Here is a 19,962-nt window from a genome sequence, read left to right on the forward strand (position 1 = left end):
CAGTCTCTGGGGCTCACTGCAGTGATCCCGCCCCCGCAGCTCCTCAGCCAATCGGTAGCTTCAGGCTCGTCGACAGCGTTCTCCGCTTTTTCCCCACCGGTGGGGAGACCGGCCGCGGGCCAGATGTGGAGCGGGAGGTCCCGGGCCTTGCTCCGGGTGTGGGAGTTGTGGCCGGCAGGGGTTCCCGGAAGGAGACTGTTAAGCTGCAATGCTGCGTCGCAGGCGAGAAGTAATTCGCCCGGATGTTGGAACTGCGGTGTCCCGGGGGCCCCTGGGCTGGGGGACGGGTTCTTCTGCCCGCAGTGCCGCGCGCTGCAGCCACCTGACCGAGCTCGAGACTACTTCAGCCTCATGGATTGGTACGGGAGGCGGTTTTGGGAAATGCATGGCGGAGAGAGGCGCCAGGGGCTGGCCTGCGAGCGTGGAGGGCGGGCCAGGCGTGGGAAGGACAGGACGGGACCGGGAAGACCGGTGGGCGGAGCCCGGAAAGTGGGGTTTGTGGGGTGTCCTGAGAGAGAGGAAGGGGCGTTGAGGGGTGGAGCCGGAGTGGGCAGGGGGCTGGATGGGCGGGGACGGGGAGGCGACGGGGTGGGGGGAGACCCTGGGGCGGCCCCTGCGGGAGAGGGAAGCGGGCGAGGGGCGGATCTTGGGGGCGGGGAGACCTGAGGGGAAGCTGGGGTGGGACGTGTAGGTGAGGAGTGGGCGGAGAACTTCACATCGTGGGCAAGGCCTAGGGGGAACGTGGATCTTGGAAGAAGAGGGTTTTCCGCCCTGGGGGTGGGGAGATGTGGGCACAGCTGAGCTGGTGAGGAAATAGGGCCGGCTCTGGGAGTAGAAAGCCGAAGGGATTTGGATTAAAAAGGAGACAGGGACGAAGGTCCCCGGGCTTTAGAACAGGGTGGGGTTTGGGGATGCCTGGTCACCCTCCTCTGGGATCTACCGCCACCGGTCACTGAGTGCTTAGGATGGGCCGTAGCAGCACTGCCCTCGAAGTTCCTCGGCCTGCGACTATACTTGCCCGCCCGGGTCTTTGCGCTTGGGTGTCGCTCCCCTGATCTTGGATTACTCATCATCATCATCATCATCATCATCATCATCGTGTTCAGGTTGAGGCTCAGCTCAGAGGGCCCTGGCGTCTACCACCCTTGCTGACCCCCTGTTCTTTTCCCTTTTAGCACTTAGCTTTTTTTTTTTTTTGGCAGAGTGGACAGTGAGAGAGAGAGACAGAGAGAAAGGTCTTCCTTTGCCGTTGGTTCACCCTCCAATGGCCGCCGCGGCCGGCGCACCGCGCTGATCCGAAGCCAGGAGCCAGGTGCTTTTCCTGGTCTCCCATGGGGTGCAGGGCCCAAGCACCTGGGCCATCCTCCACTGCACTCCTGGCCACAGCAGAGAGCTGGCCTGGAAGAGGGGCAACCGAGACAGAATCCGGCACCCCGACCAGGACTAGAACCCGGTGTGCAAGGTGGAGGATTAGCCTAGTGAGCCGCGGCGCCGGCCGAGCACTTAGCTATTTTTAAAGTGATCTCCATCTCTGCGCTTCTTGCATTTTCCCCCAAGAGCAGGAACCAGGCCAACAGGAGAGAAATCTATCATTTTGTGTTGTGTGGACTTCATCTCCAATTTCCTTCCAGCAACCGTTCCTTCAGAGTTGATACCACGAAGCTCCAGCGCAGGTACCAGGAGCTGCAGCGTCTTGTCCACCCAGATTTCTTCAGCCAGAGGTCTCAGGTAGCTCATTGGACATCGCCAGTGATCCCCAAACAAGTGTGCACACAGGGTGGGTGGTAGTGACCTGTGCTTATTCAGTTTACAGGGATAGCGCTGAACAAACAGCTCCACTCTGTAGCAGCTTGACCCCAGCCAGCTAAGCCCCTGGAGCTGTCACTCAGAACTTTTTTTCTGACTTCCCAACCAACTTAGAACCCATCAGTGGAAAATAAAGATACCTGATCTAACCCCCCCCTCCAATGGCCACTGCGGCCGGCGCACCGCACTGATCCGAAGGCAGGAGCCAGGTGCTTTTCCTGGTCTCCCATGCGGGTGCAGGGCCCAAGCACTTGGACCATCCTCCACTGCACTCCCGGGCCACAGCAGAGAGCTGGCCTGGAAGAGGGGCAACCAGGACAGAATCTGGCGCCCCGACCGGGACTAGAACCCGGGGTGCCGGCGCCACAGGCGGAGGATTAGCCTAGTGAGCCACGGCGCTGGCCACCTAATCTGACCCCAATTATTTTTTTTTTAACATTTAGTTAATATTATTCCTTTTCTCTCTCTCTCTTTTTAAGGATGTATTTATTTATTTGACAGACAAAGTTATAGAGAGAGGAAGAGACAGAGATAGCTTCCCTCTGCAGATTCACTCCCTAAATGGTTATAACGGCCAGGGCTTTGCCGGCCAAATCCAGGAGCCAGGATCTTCTTCCGGGTCTCCCACATGGGCGCAGGAACCCAAACATTTGGGCCATCCTCCACTGCTTTGTCCAGGCACATTAGCAGGGACCTGAATCAGAAATGACCAGGGGCTGGCACTGTGGCATAACATGCTGATGGCCAGGCACCTAAGTAAACAAAAAACTGGAACTGCTTTTGGGGGCTGACATGTGGCATAGGGGGTTAAGGTGCTGCCTGCAATGACGGCATCCCATGTGGGTGCCAGTTCAAGCCCTGACTGCTCCATTTCTTTTCTTTTTCTTTCTTTCAAGATTTATTTAATTATTTGAAAGTCAGAGATATGCAGAGAGAGGTCTTCCATCTGCTGGATCACTCCCCAATTGGCCGCAACAGCTGGAGCTGCGCTGATCTGAAGCCAGGAGCTTCTTCGGGCCTGCAGTGCCGGCATCCCATATAGGTGCTGATTCAAGCCCCAGCTGCTCCACTTCCGATCCAGCTCTGTGCTGTGGCCTGGGAAAGTAGTAGAAGATGGCCCAAGTCCTTGGGCCCCAGCACCTGCATGGGAGGCCCGGAAGAAGATCAGTGGAAGAAGATCAGCGCAGCTCCAGCTGTTGCGGCCAGTTGGGGAGTGATCCAGCAGATGGAAGACCTCTTCCTCTCTCTCTGTGTAAATCTGACTTTCAAATAATTTAAAAAATCTTAAAAAAAAAAAACAAAATAAAAAAGAAATGGAGCAGCCAGGACTTGAACTGGCACCCACATGGGATGCCGTCATTGCAGGCAGCACCTTAACCCCCTACGCCACACGTCAGCCCCCAGCAGCAGCTTTAGTTTTTGCTTACTTAGGTGCCTGGCCATCAGCATGTTATAAACATGTGTGAATGTTAAGAAGGCTGATTTGGAAGGTAATAAGGCTGTCTTCATCCCCATTAACAGACTGAAAAGGACTTCTCGGAGAAGCATTCGACCCTGGTGAATGATGCCTATAAGACCCTTCTGGCCCCGCTGAGCAGGGGACTATACCTTGTAAGGTGATTTCCCAGCCCTTAAATGTGTGGCTCTGGTGCCAAGTGTGTAGACAACTGTCTCCCTGTATTCAGTAGAATTGTACGTGAGATCTGAGCTCATTCAGGAACCCAGTGCTATTTGTCTTTTTTTTTTTTTTTTGACAGGCAGAGTGGACAGTGAGAGAGAGGTCTCCCTTTTGCCATTGGTTCACCCTCCACTGGCCGCCACAGCTGGCGCGCTGCGGGCAGCGCACCACGCTGATCCGATGGCAGGAGCCAGGTACTTATCCTGGTCTCCCATGGGGTGCAGGGCCCAAGCACTTGGTTGGGCCATCCTCCACTGCACTCCCTGGCCACAGCAGAGAGCTAGCCTGGAAGAGGGGCAACCGGGACAGAATCCAGCACCCCGACGGGGACTAGAACCCGGTGTGCCGGCGCCACAGGCGGAGGATTAGCCTAGTGAGCCGCGGCGCCGGCCTGCTGTTTATCTTAAAGATACTACATGAGTACAGTTTTTTCTCGAGTGTTCTCTGTACATATTACTCACCTCAACTACACTTTGTAACCATTTTCTATAAATTTCAAGGATTGAATGGTGGTGGCTTTTAGGGAAGAACAATTTCACATGTATTTGATTTTTTTTTTTTCTTTCTGAGAGCATCTCAGAGTCCAGAAAATTTTAGAATCAAGCAAAGTCTTTACAAAAATGTAGTTCAGCCTATGGGGGGAATGCGATGTTTGACTCCCGCAGTTCCAGGGAGCACAGAGTAGGCCCCTGTGTCAGCACTCCAGTTGCAGTCAGTTTTTGGCACCCTAACTCCAGGCATTCGTTGTTGGGACAGCTCAGGTTTTGCCCAGCAGTGTCATCATGTTGTCAAGATTGAACAGGATTTGTAGGACTCCTGAACCAAACTTACTTTTCCTACTGTCTGCCCCAATAGCTAAAGCTCCATGGAGTAGAGATTCCTGAAGGGACAGATTATGAAATGGACAAGCAGTTCCTCATGGAGATAATGGAAATCAATGAAAAACTCGCAGAAGCTCAAAGTGAAGCTGCCATGAAAGAGGTTGAATCCATTGTCAGAGGTAAAATATAGAACACCACCAAATGCATTTCATTGCCATTATGAGTATATGTCAAGAGCTAAATGGAAAATGAACATAAGGAGTATATACTGGTCATTATAATGATTCAGGGAATTTTTCTTTCCTAGTGATACTGAAACCAATCTTTTCTGGTGGTTAAACTTGAAACACCTTTCTGACCCTATAGAAGGCAGCCTAAAACCATGATACCTTCTTTTTAAATTTTAAAATATTTATTTATTTATTTTGAAAGTCAAAGTTACAGAGAGAAGAAAAGAGAGATCTTCCATCCTCTGTTTCACTCCCCAAGTGGCTACAGCGGCTGGAGCTGGGGCCTGTCCAGAGTTAGGAGTCAGGACCTTCTTCCAGATCCACACATATGGGTATGTGTGCAGGGGCCCAAGCACTTGGGCCTCCTTCTGCTGCTTTCCCAGGCACACCAGTAGGGACCTGAACTGGAAGCGGAGCAGCCCAGTCTCGAACAGCACCCATATGGGATGCCGGCATTGCAGGCAGCAGCTTAACCTGCTACACCACAATGCTAGCCCTCCAGCCCAAGATTTCTTTTTTTTTTTTAATTTATTTGAAAAGCAGAGTTACAGAGAGGGTGAGAGAGAGAGCTTCCATTTGCTTGGTTTACTCCCCAAGTGGGCTCATAATCAGGGCTAGACCAGGCTAAAGACAAGAGCCGGGAACTCCACCCAGTTTTCCCACATGGGTGGCAGGGGCCTTCCCTGGCATGTTAGCAGAGAGCTGGGTCAGAAGCAGAGCATCCAGGATTCCATCCTGTTCTCTGTTATGGGATGGCAGATGTTGCAAGCTGCGGCTTAACCTGCTGCACCACAATAATGGCCCCTGTGATGTCGTGATGATACTGTTATCATCTCTAACAAGGAAAGTGGGCCCAAGAAGTTAGCAATATGCAGCATGGCAAATATTGAAATCCTGGTCTGATCTCATATTGCTTTAATTTCTACTTGATGCCAGAATGTATCAGCCTCAGTTCTAAAAACCAATACGCCACATATAGGTGGATCAGGACACTTATTTAAGAAATTGACTCACATTACTGGGGAGGCTGGCACATCCAAACTCTTTGATAAAGTCAGGACAGCAGGGCTGGAAACAGAAGTAGGCTTCTGTGTTATGGTTTTAAGGTAGAATTCCTTCTCCAGGAAACCTGTTTTTGCACTTAATGCCTCTACTTGATTAGATGGGGCCTACCTGTGATATCAGAGGGCATCTCCTTTACTTGTAGTCAAATGATCATAAATATTAATTCCTTCTACAAAATTTCTTCACAGCATCTGGAGAGATTAGTGCTTGATCAATCAAACCACAAGGCAGCCCAGCTTTGCCAAGTTGGCATATAAAATTAACCATTCCACATAGAAAAGGCTTCACCCAGATTGTATGCACTTGGGCACCTTGACAAAGAACTATGATGTGCCTACCGTACATCAGACAGGGCATAACAATAAGATTTCAGCAGAGAACAATAAAGATACAGTCCTACTGTCCCTGCCTTTTTGGAGTCTGCTTCCCACCAAAAACAAAAACAAACCTCCTGGCTGCTCTGTGCATACCGGGTATGGCCACCGCCTGCATTGCCAGCATCCCAGAGGGTACTGGTTCAACTCCCAACTGCTTCACTTCTGATCCAGCTCTGTGCTATGGCCTAGGAAAGCAGTAGAAGATGGCCCAAGTCCTTGGGCCCTGCACCCGCATGGGAGACCAGAAGAAGCTCCTGGCTCCTGGCTTCGGATTGACTCAGTTCTGGCCATTGCAGCTATCTGGGGAGTGAACCAGCAGATGGAAGACCTCTCTCTCTCTCTCTCTCTCTCTCTCTCTCTCTCTCTCCCCCCGCCTTCCCTGACTCCCTCCCTCCATCTCCCCCTCTCCTTCTCTCTGCATAACTCTGACTTTCAAGTAAATACTTAAATCTAAAAAAAAAAAAAAAAAAAAAAAAGTCTCCTTCTCTAAGTGCATGAGACCGTGTAGTTGAGCATGGTATCCTTAACCCTATTCTCTGTCGCTGTAATCATTGCATCCCCAGTCTTAAAGCGCTGACCTGAGTGACGTCTGTGTTCACTACCCACCCTGTCTCTGGTATTGTATTCTCTAACCTGGACGACAGCAGTATCTGACTGGCCTGTCAACCTCAGGCCCCCTGTGCTCTTTTTTTTTTTTTTTTTTAACAGGCAGAGTTAGACAGTGAGAGAGAGAGAGACAGAGAGAAAGGTCTTCCTTTTTCCGTTGGGCACTGCGCCGATCCGAAGCCAGGAGCCAGGTGCTTCCTCCTGGTCTCGCATGGGGTGCAGGGCCCAAGCACTTGGGCCATCCTCCACTGCACTCCCGGGCCACAGCAGAGAGCTGGCCTGGAAGAGGGGCAACCGGGACAGAATCTGGCACCCCAACCGGGACTAGAACCTGGGATGCTGGCGCCGCAGGCGGAAGATTAGCCTAGTGAGTCACAGCACCGGCCCCCTGTACTCTTTTTAAAACCCATATCTAATCACTGCCCTCAGCCTTGCTTAGACACTTTTTTAGATGATTGATTGATTTGAAAGGCAGAGTGATAACAGAGAGGGAGAGACAGAAAGAGAAAGAAATCTATCCAGTGGTTCACTCCCCATGTGGCCTCAACGGCCTAGCCTGGTAGAGCAAAAGAATGACCAAGACAGAAAGAGACAGACGTGCTTGTCATCTGCTGCTTGCTCCCCAGATCCCTGCAAGGGCCAGGTCTGGACGGGGTGAGGCCAGGGACTCAACCTGGGTCTCCCACGTGAATGGCAGGAACCCAAGTACGAGGGCCATCATCTGCTGCCTCCCAGGGTGCACACTTACAGGGAGCTGAAATCAGAAGAGTGGCAGAAACCCAGGTACGAGGGCCGTCATCTGCTGCCTCCCAGGGTGCACACTTGCAGGGAGCTGAAATCAGAAGCAGAGCCGGGATTCAAACCCCAGCGCTAAGACACGGAATGCAGGCTTCCCAAGCAATGCTGTAACCAGTGGGCCAAATGCCTGGACCTTGCTTAAAACTTTAAGTGGCTTCCACTGCTCTCAGGTTTCAGACCAAATCTGTTAGCAAGGCTTACAAAGCCCTATATGATCTGGCTTCTGGCCCCCTCCATTTCCCCCCTGCAATCCAGCCACACTGGCCAACTTCCAGTTCCTCATCTGTAGCAGACACTTCCTACCCCAGGGCCCTGCCGTATGCTGTTGCTTCCATCTGTGTCTCTCTTCTCCTTCACCACGTCTAAGTGAATGCTGCGTGTTTCAGATCTGGGAGCGATCATTACTTCCTCAGAGAATACTTTGTTGACCTCTGTCCATCCCTTTTGGGAATGGTTGTAGGTACTGATCACAGTTCTAACTTTGCTGGTCTATGTGACATTATTTGATCACCACTAGCTTCCCCGATTTATAGATGGAAGCTCTGAAAAGAGAAACATGTCTGCTTTTCACTTCTCTCACACCCTCTGCTCATAGAATAGTACGTGAAGTATAGTAGGAACTCAGTATGTATTAAATGAGTTAATTAATGAACATGAAAAGAGATAAAATGGAAGTGGTGGTGAGGGACTGTCAGCTGGACGTGAGGGCTGGGTGGGGCAGGGCGAGGAGCAGTGTGCAGGCAGAAGGCCCCATCGACTCTGCTCTGAGAGACGGCCTCCAGAAACATCAGGGGGTGGTGGGCTGGGGTTCAGTCCCAGTAGTGCTACTGATTTTTTATGTGACTTGAGCAAATAACTTCACCCCTCTAGACCTCAAGTTTCCCACCTGTGAAAGGGGGACAATTTGGGGCCAGCACTGTGGCACAGTGGGTTAAAACCCTGGCCTGAAGTGCCGGCATCCCAGAGTGAGCCAGCAGATGGAAGACCTCTCTCTCTGTCTCTACCTCTGTCTGTAACTCTGTCTTTCAAATAAATAAAATAAATCTTTAAATTAAAAAAAAAAAAAGAGGACAATTTGTCATGGTTGTTGCAAGGATTCAATTAAAAGAGTGAAACATGAAACACTTAGCCTGGCCCAGTCACGACGTTTGACTTTGAGCAGATCACCAACCATCACTTTGGATTAATTCCTAAATGCTGTCCCCTCCAGGTGTGCCTAAGGCCCAGGCAAAGTGAATGCACAGGGCACAGAGTTAGTTTTGGGCTCAGCCTGCAGAGCCTCCAGGCTCCTAGTGCTCTTTCATTGACACGGCATTGCCACCTGAGAGGCTCTTCTCAAACCCTGGGCAAGGACAGGTGACTTGGATGCTGTTCCTGGCTCCCCACTCACTACCCGTGTGCCCATGGGGCAGATTCGCAGACAGGGAAAAAGAGAGAGAGAATGCTTCCATCCACTGGTTCATTCCCCAAATAGCTGCAACAGCGGGAGCTGGGTCAGGCTGAAACTGAGAGCCGAGAAATCCAACCTGGACTCCATCCTGGTCTCCAGCCATGCAGGTGGCAGGGGCCCAAACACTAGGGCCATCTTCCTCTGCTCCCCAGGCATAGTAGCAGGGAGGGAGCAGCCGGAATCCAACCAGCGCTCACACGGGACTCCCGCGTCACAGATGCTGTATCATAATGCCAGTCCCATAGAATAGATTTCAAAGTGCTTTGAAAGAAGGCAGTAAATAAGTGATTGATGCTATTTACAATGGAAAACACACTTTCTGTAAAGTGAGGAAACATCAGAAAAATAAGATTCTTCTCTCTCATCTCATTTGCCATCTTCTCTTTTAACACAGTATGACATGGATGTGTTCCTTTTCCTATAATTAGCAAGTGGTTGCCTAAAACACTTGGTAATAGCCTGGCTGATAGGTGGTCCCCACTGAATGCTGGAAGACTCAGACTGTGGAGAACATCAAGGTATATCCTTGTCTTTTTTTTTTTCTTTTTAATGATTCTATAGTCATTTTATGAGCATTGGTGATTTCCTTTGGACCTGGCAGGGGTAGAAAAACAGTGTAATGAGGATTGCCCACTGGGTGCTGTAGCACAACAGGTTAAAGCCACAGCCCGCAGTGCCAGTATCATATGGGTGCTGGTTCAAGTCCCAGCTGCTCCACTTCCAATTCAGCTCCCTGTTAATGTGCCTGGGAGGGAAGCAGAGGACGAGCCAGGTCCCTGGGCTCCTACATCCATATCAGAGACCTGGAAGAAGCTCCTGGCTCCTGGCTTTGGCCAGGGAGTGAACCAGCAGATGGAAGACATCTCTCTCTCTCTCTCTCTTTCTGTTTTCTTTCCTCTTTTTTTAAATAAATCTTAAAAAAAAAAAAAAAGAAGAAGAAGGAAAAAAAAGAGGGTCATGCAAGCTACACTAAATAGTGCCTACTATCATGGTATATGTACAACAAAGGTTATGAAACCTTAACTTTGAATCCAAGCTCCCTGCTTTCTGTGCAAATCAGCATGATTCCAAAGTGTTATCTTCAAACTGTGAGTCTGTTTTAATAAAAGAACTAAGGTAATGGTTTTCTCTTTCAGCTAAACAGAAAGAACTTACTGACAATGTGGGCAAAGCTTTTGAACAAGGTATTTTCTTCATTTGCTGACTTTCTATATATGTAAAGAAATCATAAGCATTGAGGCAAAAAGCATTCATTCACTAAATAGCTTTTATATACTCTTCCTATAATGGATAAAGGGAGAGAAGCAAAATATTTATTAATCTTTATTTTTTATTTTTATTTATTTTTATTTTTAAAAAATTTTTTCTGACAGGCGGAGTTAGAAAGAGAGACAGAGAGAAAGGTCTTCCTTTTTTCCATTGGTTCGCCCCCCAAAAGGGTGCTATGGCAGGCGCACTGCGCCGATCCGAAGCCAGGAGCCAAGTGCTTCCTCCTGGTCTCCTGTGCGGGTGCAGGTCCCAAGCACTTGGGCCATCCTCCACTGCCTTCCCGGGCCACAGCAGAGAGCTGGACTGGAAGGGGAGCAACCGGGACAGAATACAGCGCCCCAACCGGGACTAGAACCCGGGGTGCTGGCGCCACAGGTGGAGGATTAGCCAAGTGAGCTGCGGCACCAGCCAATATTTATTAATCTACATTTCTACCTTTAAGAGGTGATAGTCTTGCTCCAGTGGCATAGTCAGTTAGCACTTGGTACTTGTAAGAAGTAATAGTCTTGCTGGAGAAACAAACTGTATACCAGAATCAGTGCTATGCCAGTTAAACATATAGGAGAAAGTGCTTCTATTCTACTTGTACGAGAAGATAAGGTGAGTTACGTAGAGTAAAATACTTAAAAGTATTGAGAGAAGTACACTCACCTAGAACTTTGTATTCTACAAAATTATCCTTCAAAATAAAAGAGAAATAAAGATTTTTCAGAAAAACATTGATGGAAGTAAAAACTAATTTTCCTTTTTTTAATTTTTTGCTTATTTTATTTATTCAAAAGTCAGAGAAAAAATAGAACTCCTATCCGGTGCTTCACTCCCTAAATGCCAGTAACAGCCAGGAGCCAGGAACTTAACCTGGTCTCCCAGATGGGTGGCAGAGACTCGAGTGCTTGAGCCATCACCTGCTGCCTCCCAAGGTGTACATTGGCAGGAAGAAGTTGGAATTGGAAGTAGAGACAGGACTCAAACCTAGGCACTCCAATATAGGATGTTGACATTCTAACCAATATCTTAACCACCCCTCTGATTCTTAATTGAACTAACAGATAACAGTTTGTTCAAAATAGTAATAGCAACAGTATGCTTAGGTAGGTTTATGCAGAAATGAAATGAAGGACACCTCTGATACAAGGGGGATGGAAAGAATTAGGATTCACTACCATGAAGCAGTATAACGTTACTCAGACATATACTTGGAACATTTGTCAGTGTACATCTTGCTGACTATAGGCAATAACTAAAAATGGTCTTAAAAAGTGTAACTGATAAAAGCCGGCGCCGTGGCTCAATAGGCTAATCCTCCACCTTGCGGCGCCGGCACACCGGGTTCGAGTCCCGGTTGGGGCGCCGGATTCTGTCCCGGTTGCCCCTCTTCCAGGCCAGCTCTCTGCTATGGCCAGGGAGTGCAGTGGAGGATGGCCCAGGTGCTTGGGCCCTGCACCCCATGGGAGACCAGGAAAAGCACCTGGCTCCTGGCTCCTGCCAGGATCAGCGCGGTGCGCCGGCTGCAGCGGCGGCCATTGGAGGGTGAACCAACGGCAAAAAGGAAGACCTTTCTCTCTCTGTCTCTCTCTCTCACTGTCCACTCTGCCTGTCAAAAAAAAAAAAAAAAAAAAAAAAAAAAAAAGTGTAACTGATATGTTGAGAGAGAATGGAATCATAAAATGTTCGCTGATGGGGGCTTGCACAGCAGGTTAAGCCTCTGCTTGAGGCACTGGCATCCCACATCTGAGGGCCAGTTTGCATCCCAGCTACTCCACTCTGACCCAGTTCTCTGCATTTGAGAAGAAAGCAAAAGATGGCCCTGCCATCCACATGGGAGACCCAGATGGAGCTCCTGGCTCCTGGCTTCAGCCTGGTCCAGCTCTGGCTGTTGTAGCTACTTGGGGAGTGAACCAGGAAATGGAAATCTTTCTCTATCTCTCCCCTGGTCTTTCTCTGTCACGCTGCCCTTCAAATAAATAAATAAATCTTTAGAAAACAATGTTAAATGGAAACTTTAAAAGGTAGAAAGAGTGGAAGGCAAAAATAGGAACAACGAACAAGAGCAGCAATTAGGAAACAGTAACAAATATGGTAGATTTTAATCTAGCTATAGCAAGAATCGCTTTGAGTGTCAGCTTAATGTACCAGTTAAAGGACAGAGATTGGGGTGAGCATTTGGTGCAACAGTTAAACCACCACCTGGGATGCCCCACATCCCAAATCAGAGTGCCTGGGTTTGAGTCCCAGGTCTGATCCCAATTCTAGCTTTCTGCTAATACACACTCTGGGAGACAGAGATGATGGTTCAAATAATTGAGTCCCTGCCACTATGTGGGAGACCCTGATTGAGTTCCAGGTTCTTGGCCATTAGCAGGAAGCTGGAATCAAGTACAGCCAGGACTCAAATGGAAGCACTGATACAGGCTACAGGCATCCCAAGCAGCATTTTAACCGCTGCACTAAGTGCTTGCCCCTGATCCAGAACATTCTTTGCTGTGGGAGGCTGTCCTGTGCACTGTAGATGTCAGCACCACTTCCCCAGTTGCAGCAACCAAAAGCATCTCCAAACACTGCCAGACACCCCCTTCAGGGCAGAATCACTTGTTGAGAGGCATCATTCCTACAGCCTGGAAGCCTCTGAGGGCAGCTCGTGCTTCGGCATAGAGGAAGCACTCTGGGGGTCCACATCCTTTTCATTGTTATTCCTCTACATGTGTTAGGGGAAAATTTTTTTCCAAGATTTACTTTATTGATTTGAAAGACAAAGCTACAGAAAGAAAGAGAGAGATCTTTATCTGCTGGTTCACTCCTCAAATGGCAGCAACAGCCAGGGCTGAGCCAGGCCATATCCAGGAGCCAGGGACTCCATCCGGGCCTCCCACAGGGATGGCAGGAGCCATCCTCCACCGTCTTCTTGGGCACATTAGCCAGGATCTGGATTGGAAGTAGAGCAGCCAGGACTCCAACCGTCACTCATATAGGATACCCACATCACAGGCGGTGGCTTAATCTACTCGCCACAATGCTGGCCCCAGGGGGAAAACTTTTAAAATAAAACCCATTGGTTACTTGGCCCCGTCTTGAAGAGAATCAGCTTTTCTCTTCTCTCATTTATCTGAATTCTGTAAACAACCATAATCTTCCCCCTTTTGGTTAATCCCTTTTAGCAATCTAGATGTTCTCCCTCTCTGTTGCTCGGATTTATTTACTGAGTAATTGATGCACCCTCGAGCCAGTGCTTAGCTTTGATCAGACTGCCTTGGTGGCCAGCTCTGGTTCTTGAAATGAAACCTTACATCAGTATCTCTTGTTTATTTCAGATGACTTTGAAAAGGCCAAGGAAATTTTAACAAAGATGAGATACTTTTCAAATGTTGAAGAAAAGCTCAAGTTAAAGAAGATTCCCCTCTAATTGTTGCTAATTTAAGGCTTTAAAAATAAAGTTCTTATATATTTCTTTTCTGGCTCCTGTTAATAATACAGTTTACCTGTTTATATCTTACTTAAACCTGTGGTTCAAGCATGAATGGATGGCAACATTTTTCACACCGGAGGAAAACAGCCTTGTCAGAGCTTGAGTGGTGGTTCTTCACCTGATGTTTGAGAACAGCTTGCCCCCTGCCTAGGCCAGCAGATGGGGAGCTGGGAACGGAACTGAGCGGTCTTTTAAAGTAAGGAGCTATGGGGGAACTGGGCAGGAATGGTTGGCATTTCTGCCAGGCCTGCACTGTAACTCTACCCCCTTTCCTGTCAATCAGTGCATCCACTTTCCCTTGATGCACCTGCATCTCATCTGGGACCAGGAAGAGGAGATGGCATGAAGCCCACGTGGAAGTTAAACTCCATGTGGAGGTGCCATGCAACCAACAGAAAGCTTGCAAACGCTAAATTTTACCCTGTTTGTTTATTCAATTAGGGCACCACCCCAACCTCATAAAGGAGATCATAATGGGAAGGGGGTGCCCCCTTTCACTCACAGGTGAATGTATACTCTCTCTTGAGCAAATCCTTCTGTCACTTGTGCACTGTGTTGTGCCTCTGCTTTGAATTATTACCTCTGTGGGGGCAGGAACCTGGAATAAAGATTAAGATACATGGGCCCATAATATAAGAAGGGATTCAGAAACATTTTCTCCGAAGGACCAGATAGTAAATATTTCAGACTTTGTCGTCATACGGCCTCTGTTATAACTAGTCATTGCTACTCCTGTAACACAAAAGCAACCGTGGACAATATGTAAGCAAGTAGACAGGGCTGTGTTCCAATCAAACTTTATTTACGAAACAGGTGGTGGGTCAGATGTGGCCGTGAGTTTGCCAACTACTGCCCAAGAACCACAACTTCTGTCTAATGGTGTGACCTTCACTTATATAAATAATCCTCTTTGTTGCTGTGGCTTGGGACATTGTGTTTGATAACAAGCAAATCCATCTGATGGTGGCTTTGGCCTACATTGCAAACTGAAGATAACATGCCCAAGAATGAGCATAGTATTACACACCATGGGTTCTGCCCTACCTTGGTGAAAAGGGGGGGGGGGGGCCTTAATTACTCTCTGGATAGTGGACACTCTTATCACTATTTCCATGTTCTTTTTTTCTTTTTAAAGATTTATTTAATTTTTACTTGAGAGAGTTACACAGAGAGGAGAAGCAGAAGAGAGAGGTCTTCCATGCTCTGGTTCACTCCCCAGATGGCCGCAACGGCCAGAACTGTGCCGATCAGGAGCCAGGAGCTTCTTCCAGGTCTCCCACATGGGTGCAGGGCCCAAGCACTTGGGCCATCCTCCACTGCTATCCCAGGCCACAGCAGAGAGCTGGATCAGAAGTGGAGCAGCCGCAACAGCAGAGAGCTGGATCGGAAGTGGAGCAGCCGGGACTAAAACCGACGCCTATATTGGATGCCGGCACTTCATGCCGGGGCGTTAACCCGCTGCACCACAGCACCAGCCCCTCCATGTTCTTCTAAATTAGCTCAAAGCAGCTTTTATTTCCCATTCTGGATCTTTGGAAATTCAGTTTAAGGTCTTGATCTATTTCCAGAAAGAAAAAAAAAAAAACAAAAATGTGGGGGAGGGGAGTCTGCTTATTTTAAGTCTCTGGATCAGTGGGGATTAAATACCAAACAGAAAATTCTGATCTTAAAAAAATCCCAAGAAACAGCAAGTGAGTCACTCACTTGTTTATAATTGAAAAAAGTCAGGGGCTGGCATTTGGTGCAATGGTTAAGGTGACAGGATGCCCATATCCCATACTGGAGTGCCTGGACTCCAAATCCAATTCAGCTTCCAAATCCAATACCAGGGAGGCAGCAGGTGAGGTTCAAGTACTTGGGTCCCTGACACCCACATAGAAAACCCGAATTGAGTTCCTGGCGTCTGCCTGCCCAGTCCTGACTCTTGCAGAGTGTTGGGGAGTTATCTAGTAAATAGATTTCTGTCTATCTCTCCATCTTTCAAAAAAAAATTGCAAATACCAAAAATGTTCATGAAGAATGGAACCATGATTTAAATACTATTCCAGAGCTATATTGTAGTGCAGTGGGTTAAGCCACTTGGAGAGTTTTTGTTTTGGTCTCTCCTCTCTCTGTAGCCCTATCTTTAAAATAAAATAACTAGATCTTAAAAATAAATAAATACTACTCCAAGAGCTCAAAACCATAGCTCCTTTGCAACTCCTTGTCCCTTTCTACAAAATGTGTGTCTTGTGAATTCCGCTCCAGCTAACCTTCTATAATTGACTGATTTTCAGAAGACAAATCGACCCCAGCGGTTGTCTGGCTTAATGGTATTCAGAAATATCAGTACAATCTGCAGGGCCACCCCCTGCAACTGACAAAGGAGTTACTGAAAACACACCAGGAGTCCTTTAAGTAAGAAACTGCAGTGCAAGCAAATGTCCTGACTAAACTGTGTGCTTCTACCAAGAAGGGAGATGAAGGGGGAGCATGAAATACTTGTGCAGACAGTTTTCATTCCTTCTTGGGAATAATGATCAGGAACAAAACAGTCTGACCACAAACACAGGTCAGATCAGCATTGCCCAAATGACATCCGTGGAGGGGCTTCAAAGAAACTTTCCCTCTACCTGCTGCTGTCAGCTGGAAAGGCTGCTGGGGCTCCCAGCAAACCATTTCTGATTTTCTGGGGCTAAATAAAAAGAAACTGGGTCTGAGTCCTGGCTTCTGAAGTCAGATTACTCTCTTCTTTTCCTCTTCCAGATTCTCTCCCTTTTCATCTAAACTGCAAGCTTAGCTGGCCTTCTCAATCCAGGAACACTTTCAAGTGTCCCCTGTCAAAGCCCCCTGAGAGAGATGCTTCTGGTCTGAAAGGCTGGCAGCCCTATTTGGATTACAGTTCCTGACTAACAAATGAAGCAAATTATACACTGTCCCTTCCCCACCAAAGCCGTCCCCAACAGAGTGTCAGAACAAATCAGAGGTTCTGGCCGACTGATGACTGTCTTTTCCAGGCCCTGTCTTCCCAGCACGGTGTCAGACAGTGCTACTGTTATGAATAGAATGTTTATACCCCCAACCCCAGGATTCCTATGGTGAAGTCCTAACTCCCAGGGTGACTGCATAGACATAGGCTCACAAATTAATAGATTGTAAACCAAGGAAAGAAACTGAAACTGACCATGCTGGCAACTTCAGCTTAGATTTAAGCCTCCAGAACTGTGAGAATACAGATTTCTGTTATTTAAGCCACCCAGTCTATAAGGGCAGACTAATACCCTTGGGTTTGAATCCCAGCCCCTCCACTTACTGTCTCAGCTTTAAAAAGCTGATAAAGGGGCCGGCGCTGTGGTGCAGTGTGTCAAGCCTCTGCCGTGGCACCCATGGCACCAGCATCCCATATGGGCACCAATTTATGTTCTGGCTGCTCCTCTTCCAATCCAGCTCTCTGCTGTGGCCTGGGAAAGCAGTGGAGGATAGCCCAAGTGCTTGGGCCCCTGCAGCAGCGTGGAAGGCCTGGAGGAAGCTCCTGGCTCCTGGCTTTGGATTGGCCCAGCTCTGGTTCTTGTGGCCCAGCAGTTGGAAGACTTCTCTCTGTCTCTCCCTCTCTCTCTCTCTCTCTCTGATCTGCCTCTCAAACAATCTTTTTAAAAAATTGATAAAAAATAGTACCTATTTCACATATCATTGTGACAAATGAAATAAATTCTCTATGAAAACTGCTTAGCATAGTGCCTGGCACATAGTAAGCACTCAAATATAATTTATTTTATTTATTCATTTGAGAGGCAGAGAGAGACACACAGAGAGACAGGGAGAGAAGGTCCCCATCTGCTGGTTCACTGCCCAGTGTTCGCAAGGTCTTAGGCAGAAGCTGGGAGCTGGAAACTAGTTCCACGTGGGTGGCAGGAACCCAATTCCTTGAACCATCACCCCTGCCTCCCAGGGTCTGCATTGGCAGGAAGGTGGAGTCAGGAATTGGAGCCATGAATCAAACTTGCAATGTGTGATGTGAGTTATCTTTTTTTTTTTTTTTTTTTTTTTGACAGAGTTAGACAGTGAGAGAGAGAGACAGAAAGGTCTTCCTTCCTTTGGTTCACCCCTCAAATGGCTGCTACGGCCAGAGCTATGCTGATCAGAAGCCAGGAGCCAGGTGCTTCCTTCTGGTCTCCCATACAGGTGCAGGGGCCCAAGTACTTGGGCCATCCTCCACTGCCTTCCCAGGCCACAGCAGAGAGCTGGACTGGAAGAGGAGCAATTGGGAATAGAACCAGCGCCCATAAGGGATGCTGGCGTCGCAGGCGGAGGATTAGCCAAGTGAGCCATGGCACCGGCCCATGAGTTATCTTAACTGTTAGGCCACATGCCCGCCCTTCCAATGTGATCTCTGTGATAATTACTATTTATCTTTACTTTGGCAATAAAATCAGGTCTTTCATTGCAGAGTAAATATTATCCTTTCAACAAAGTTCCAGCACTTATCTTGTGAAAGACACTGCTCAGCCCTGGGAGAGATACATAGAGCAATTATCTGCCTCCTGTCTATGAGAAGATGACCAAGAACCAAAACAATAACAGAAATGTCCACTGGGTGCATGGTTACTTATTTTTTTTTAAAGATGTATCTATTTATTTGAAAGGCAGAGTTACAGAGAGGCAGAGAGAGAGAGAGGGAAGGAGAGAGAGAATCTTCCATCACTGGTTCACTCCCTAAATGGCTGCTGGGGAATGTCAATATTCAAGAGTCAATATTCAAACCCAAGTATCTCCAAAGTCTCTACCCTTAGGGAAGCTTAACCCACCAGGATTAAGTATCAACCAAGGAGCCGGCGTTGTGGCATAACGGGTAAAGCTGCCGCCTGCAGTGCCGGCATCCCATGTGAACGCCGGTTGGAGTCCCGGCTACTCCACTTCTGACCCAGCTCTCTGTTATGGCCTGGGAAAGCCGTGGAAGATGGCCCAAGTGCTTGGGCCCCTGCAGCAGCGTGGGAGACCTGGAGGAAGCTCCTGGCTCCTGCCTTCAGATGAGCTCAGCTCCAGCCATTGCAGCCAGTTGGGGAGTAAACCAGCAGATGGAAGACCTTTCTCCCTCTGATCTTCTTCTTCTCTCTGTGTAACTCTAACTTTCAAATAAATAAATCTTTAAAAAAATATATATCAACCAAGAGGGTTAAACAACTCATGACAAGAAGTGCCACTTACCAGAGCCTGCAATGTGCCGAGCAGAGGCAGGATTTGATTTCAGGCCCTATCTCCAAAGCCTGTTTAGAGAGGTCCAAGTTGGTAGGTCCTCCAGGTACAGGGAGGGATCACTCCCAGGTGTGGTAGCCATGGAAAAAGACTTCAGAAAAGAAGAGGAAGAGAATCCAGGCAGGCAGAACCCGACCTGGGTCAGATCCTCCCACCAACACCCCGGATCAGATGATTTTCTTGGAGGACTCAGGATATAGTCCTTTTCATTGCTTTAGGATCTATTACAGCAGCAAAATACAAGCAAACAAAGGGAAAAGGTACGTGGGGCAAGTCCACTCAAAGTCAGGTGCAAGCTTCCAAGTCTAGAGAACAAGTCAAACTGGGTTTAATTTATTGGAATCATACAAGGTACTGCACATAGTGCCTATCATAAGTAACCATGCAGGGGCCTGCGCTGTGCCCATAGTGGGTAAAGCTGCTACCCGCAGTGTCAGCATCCCATATGGATGCTGCTCTACTTCCAATCCAGCTCTCTGCTATGGTCTGGGAAAGAGTAGAAGATGGCCTAAGTCCTTGGGCCCCTGCACCAGTGTGGGAGACCCAGAAGAAGCTCCTGGCTCCTGGCTCTGGATAGGTGCAGCTCCAGCCATTGCAGTCATCTATTAGAGTGACTCTCGGCCGGTGCCGCGGCTCACTAGGCTAATCCTCCGCCTTGTGGCGCCAGCACACCAGGTTCTAGTCCCGGCCGGGGCACTAGATTCTGTCCCGGTTGCCCCTCTTCCAGGCCAGCTCTCTGCTGTGGCCTGGGAGTGCAGTGGAGGATGGCCCAAGTACTTGGGCCCTGTACCCCATGAGAGACCAGAAGTACCTGGCTCCTGCCGTCGGATCAGCGCAGTGCGCCGGCCGCAGCGCGCCGGCTGCAGCGGCCATTGGAGGGTGAACCAACGGCAAAAGGAAGACCTTTCTCTCTGTCTCTCTCTCTCTCACTGTCCACTCTGCCGGTCAAAAAAAAAAAAAAAAAAAATAGAGTGACTCTCTGGGTCTCCTCTCTCTCTAACTCTGGCTTTCAAAATAAATAAATCTTAAAAAAAAAAAAAAAGACTTCATTCCTCCAGCAACAAATTGAGACAACACATTTGTGTTTTTCTTGAGGACTACTCATGTAAGCACCTTCTGTCTAGCATGTACCAAAATTCTAGACTCGCAAAAGAAAAGCAGGTATTT

The 19,962-nt window shown here is 48.5% G+C and overlaps 1 protein-coding gene across 40 annotated transcripts; it reads left to right on the top strand.

Moving 5' to 3' along the window:
• The first annotated feature begins 123 nt into the window (after window positions 1-123).
• HSCB (HscB mitochondrial iron-sulfur cluster cochaperone) lies at window positions 124-13,545 on the top strand. 40 transcript variants are annotated; one of them, XR_016227294.1, is made up of 7 exons: window positions 124-359; window positions 1,563-1,728; window positions 3,328-3,422; window positions 4,340-4,484; window positions 4,738-4,867; window positions 9,968-10,015; window positions 13,409-13,545. XR_016227294.1 is itself a non-coding variant. In XM_089323323.1 (7 exons), exons 1-6 carry the CDS (start codon window positions 124-126, stop codon window positions 9,969-9,971), a joined length of 771 nt encoding a protein of 256 aa, XP_089179449.1. In that variant the 3' UTR covers window positions 9,972-10,015; window positions 13,409-13,545. The 40 variants fall into 40 exon arrangements, 15 of the variants coding, with proteins under 15 accessions (XP_089179449.1, XP_051682614.1, XP_089179451.1 ...); XR_016227286.1 differs by lacking the exon at window positions 9,968-10,015 and adding an exon at window positions 9,226-9,349 and having other exon boundaries at window positions 3,328-3,417; XR_016227290.1 differs by lacking the exon at window positions 4,738-4,867 and adding an exon at window positions 9,226-9,349 and having other exon boundaries at window positions 3,328-3,417.
• Window positions 13,546-19,962: the final 6,417 nt, after the last annotated feature.

Source organism: Oryctolagus cuniculus, chromosome 21 (genome assembly GCF_051225735.1).
Source record: "Oryctolagus cuniculus isolate XC-2025 breed Fujian yellow rabbit chromosome 21, ASM5122573v1, whole genome shotgun sequence".
NCBI lineage: Eukaryota > Metazoa > Chordata > Mammalia > Lagomorpha > Leporidae > Oryctolagus > Oryctolagus cuniculus.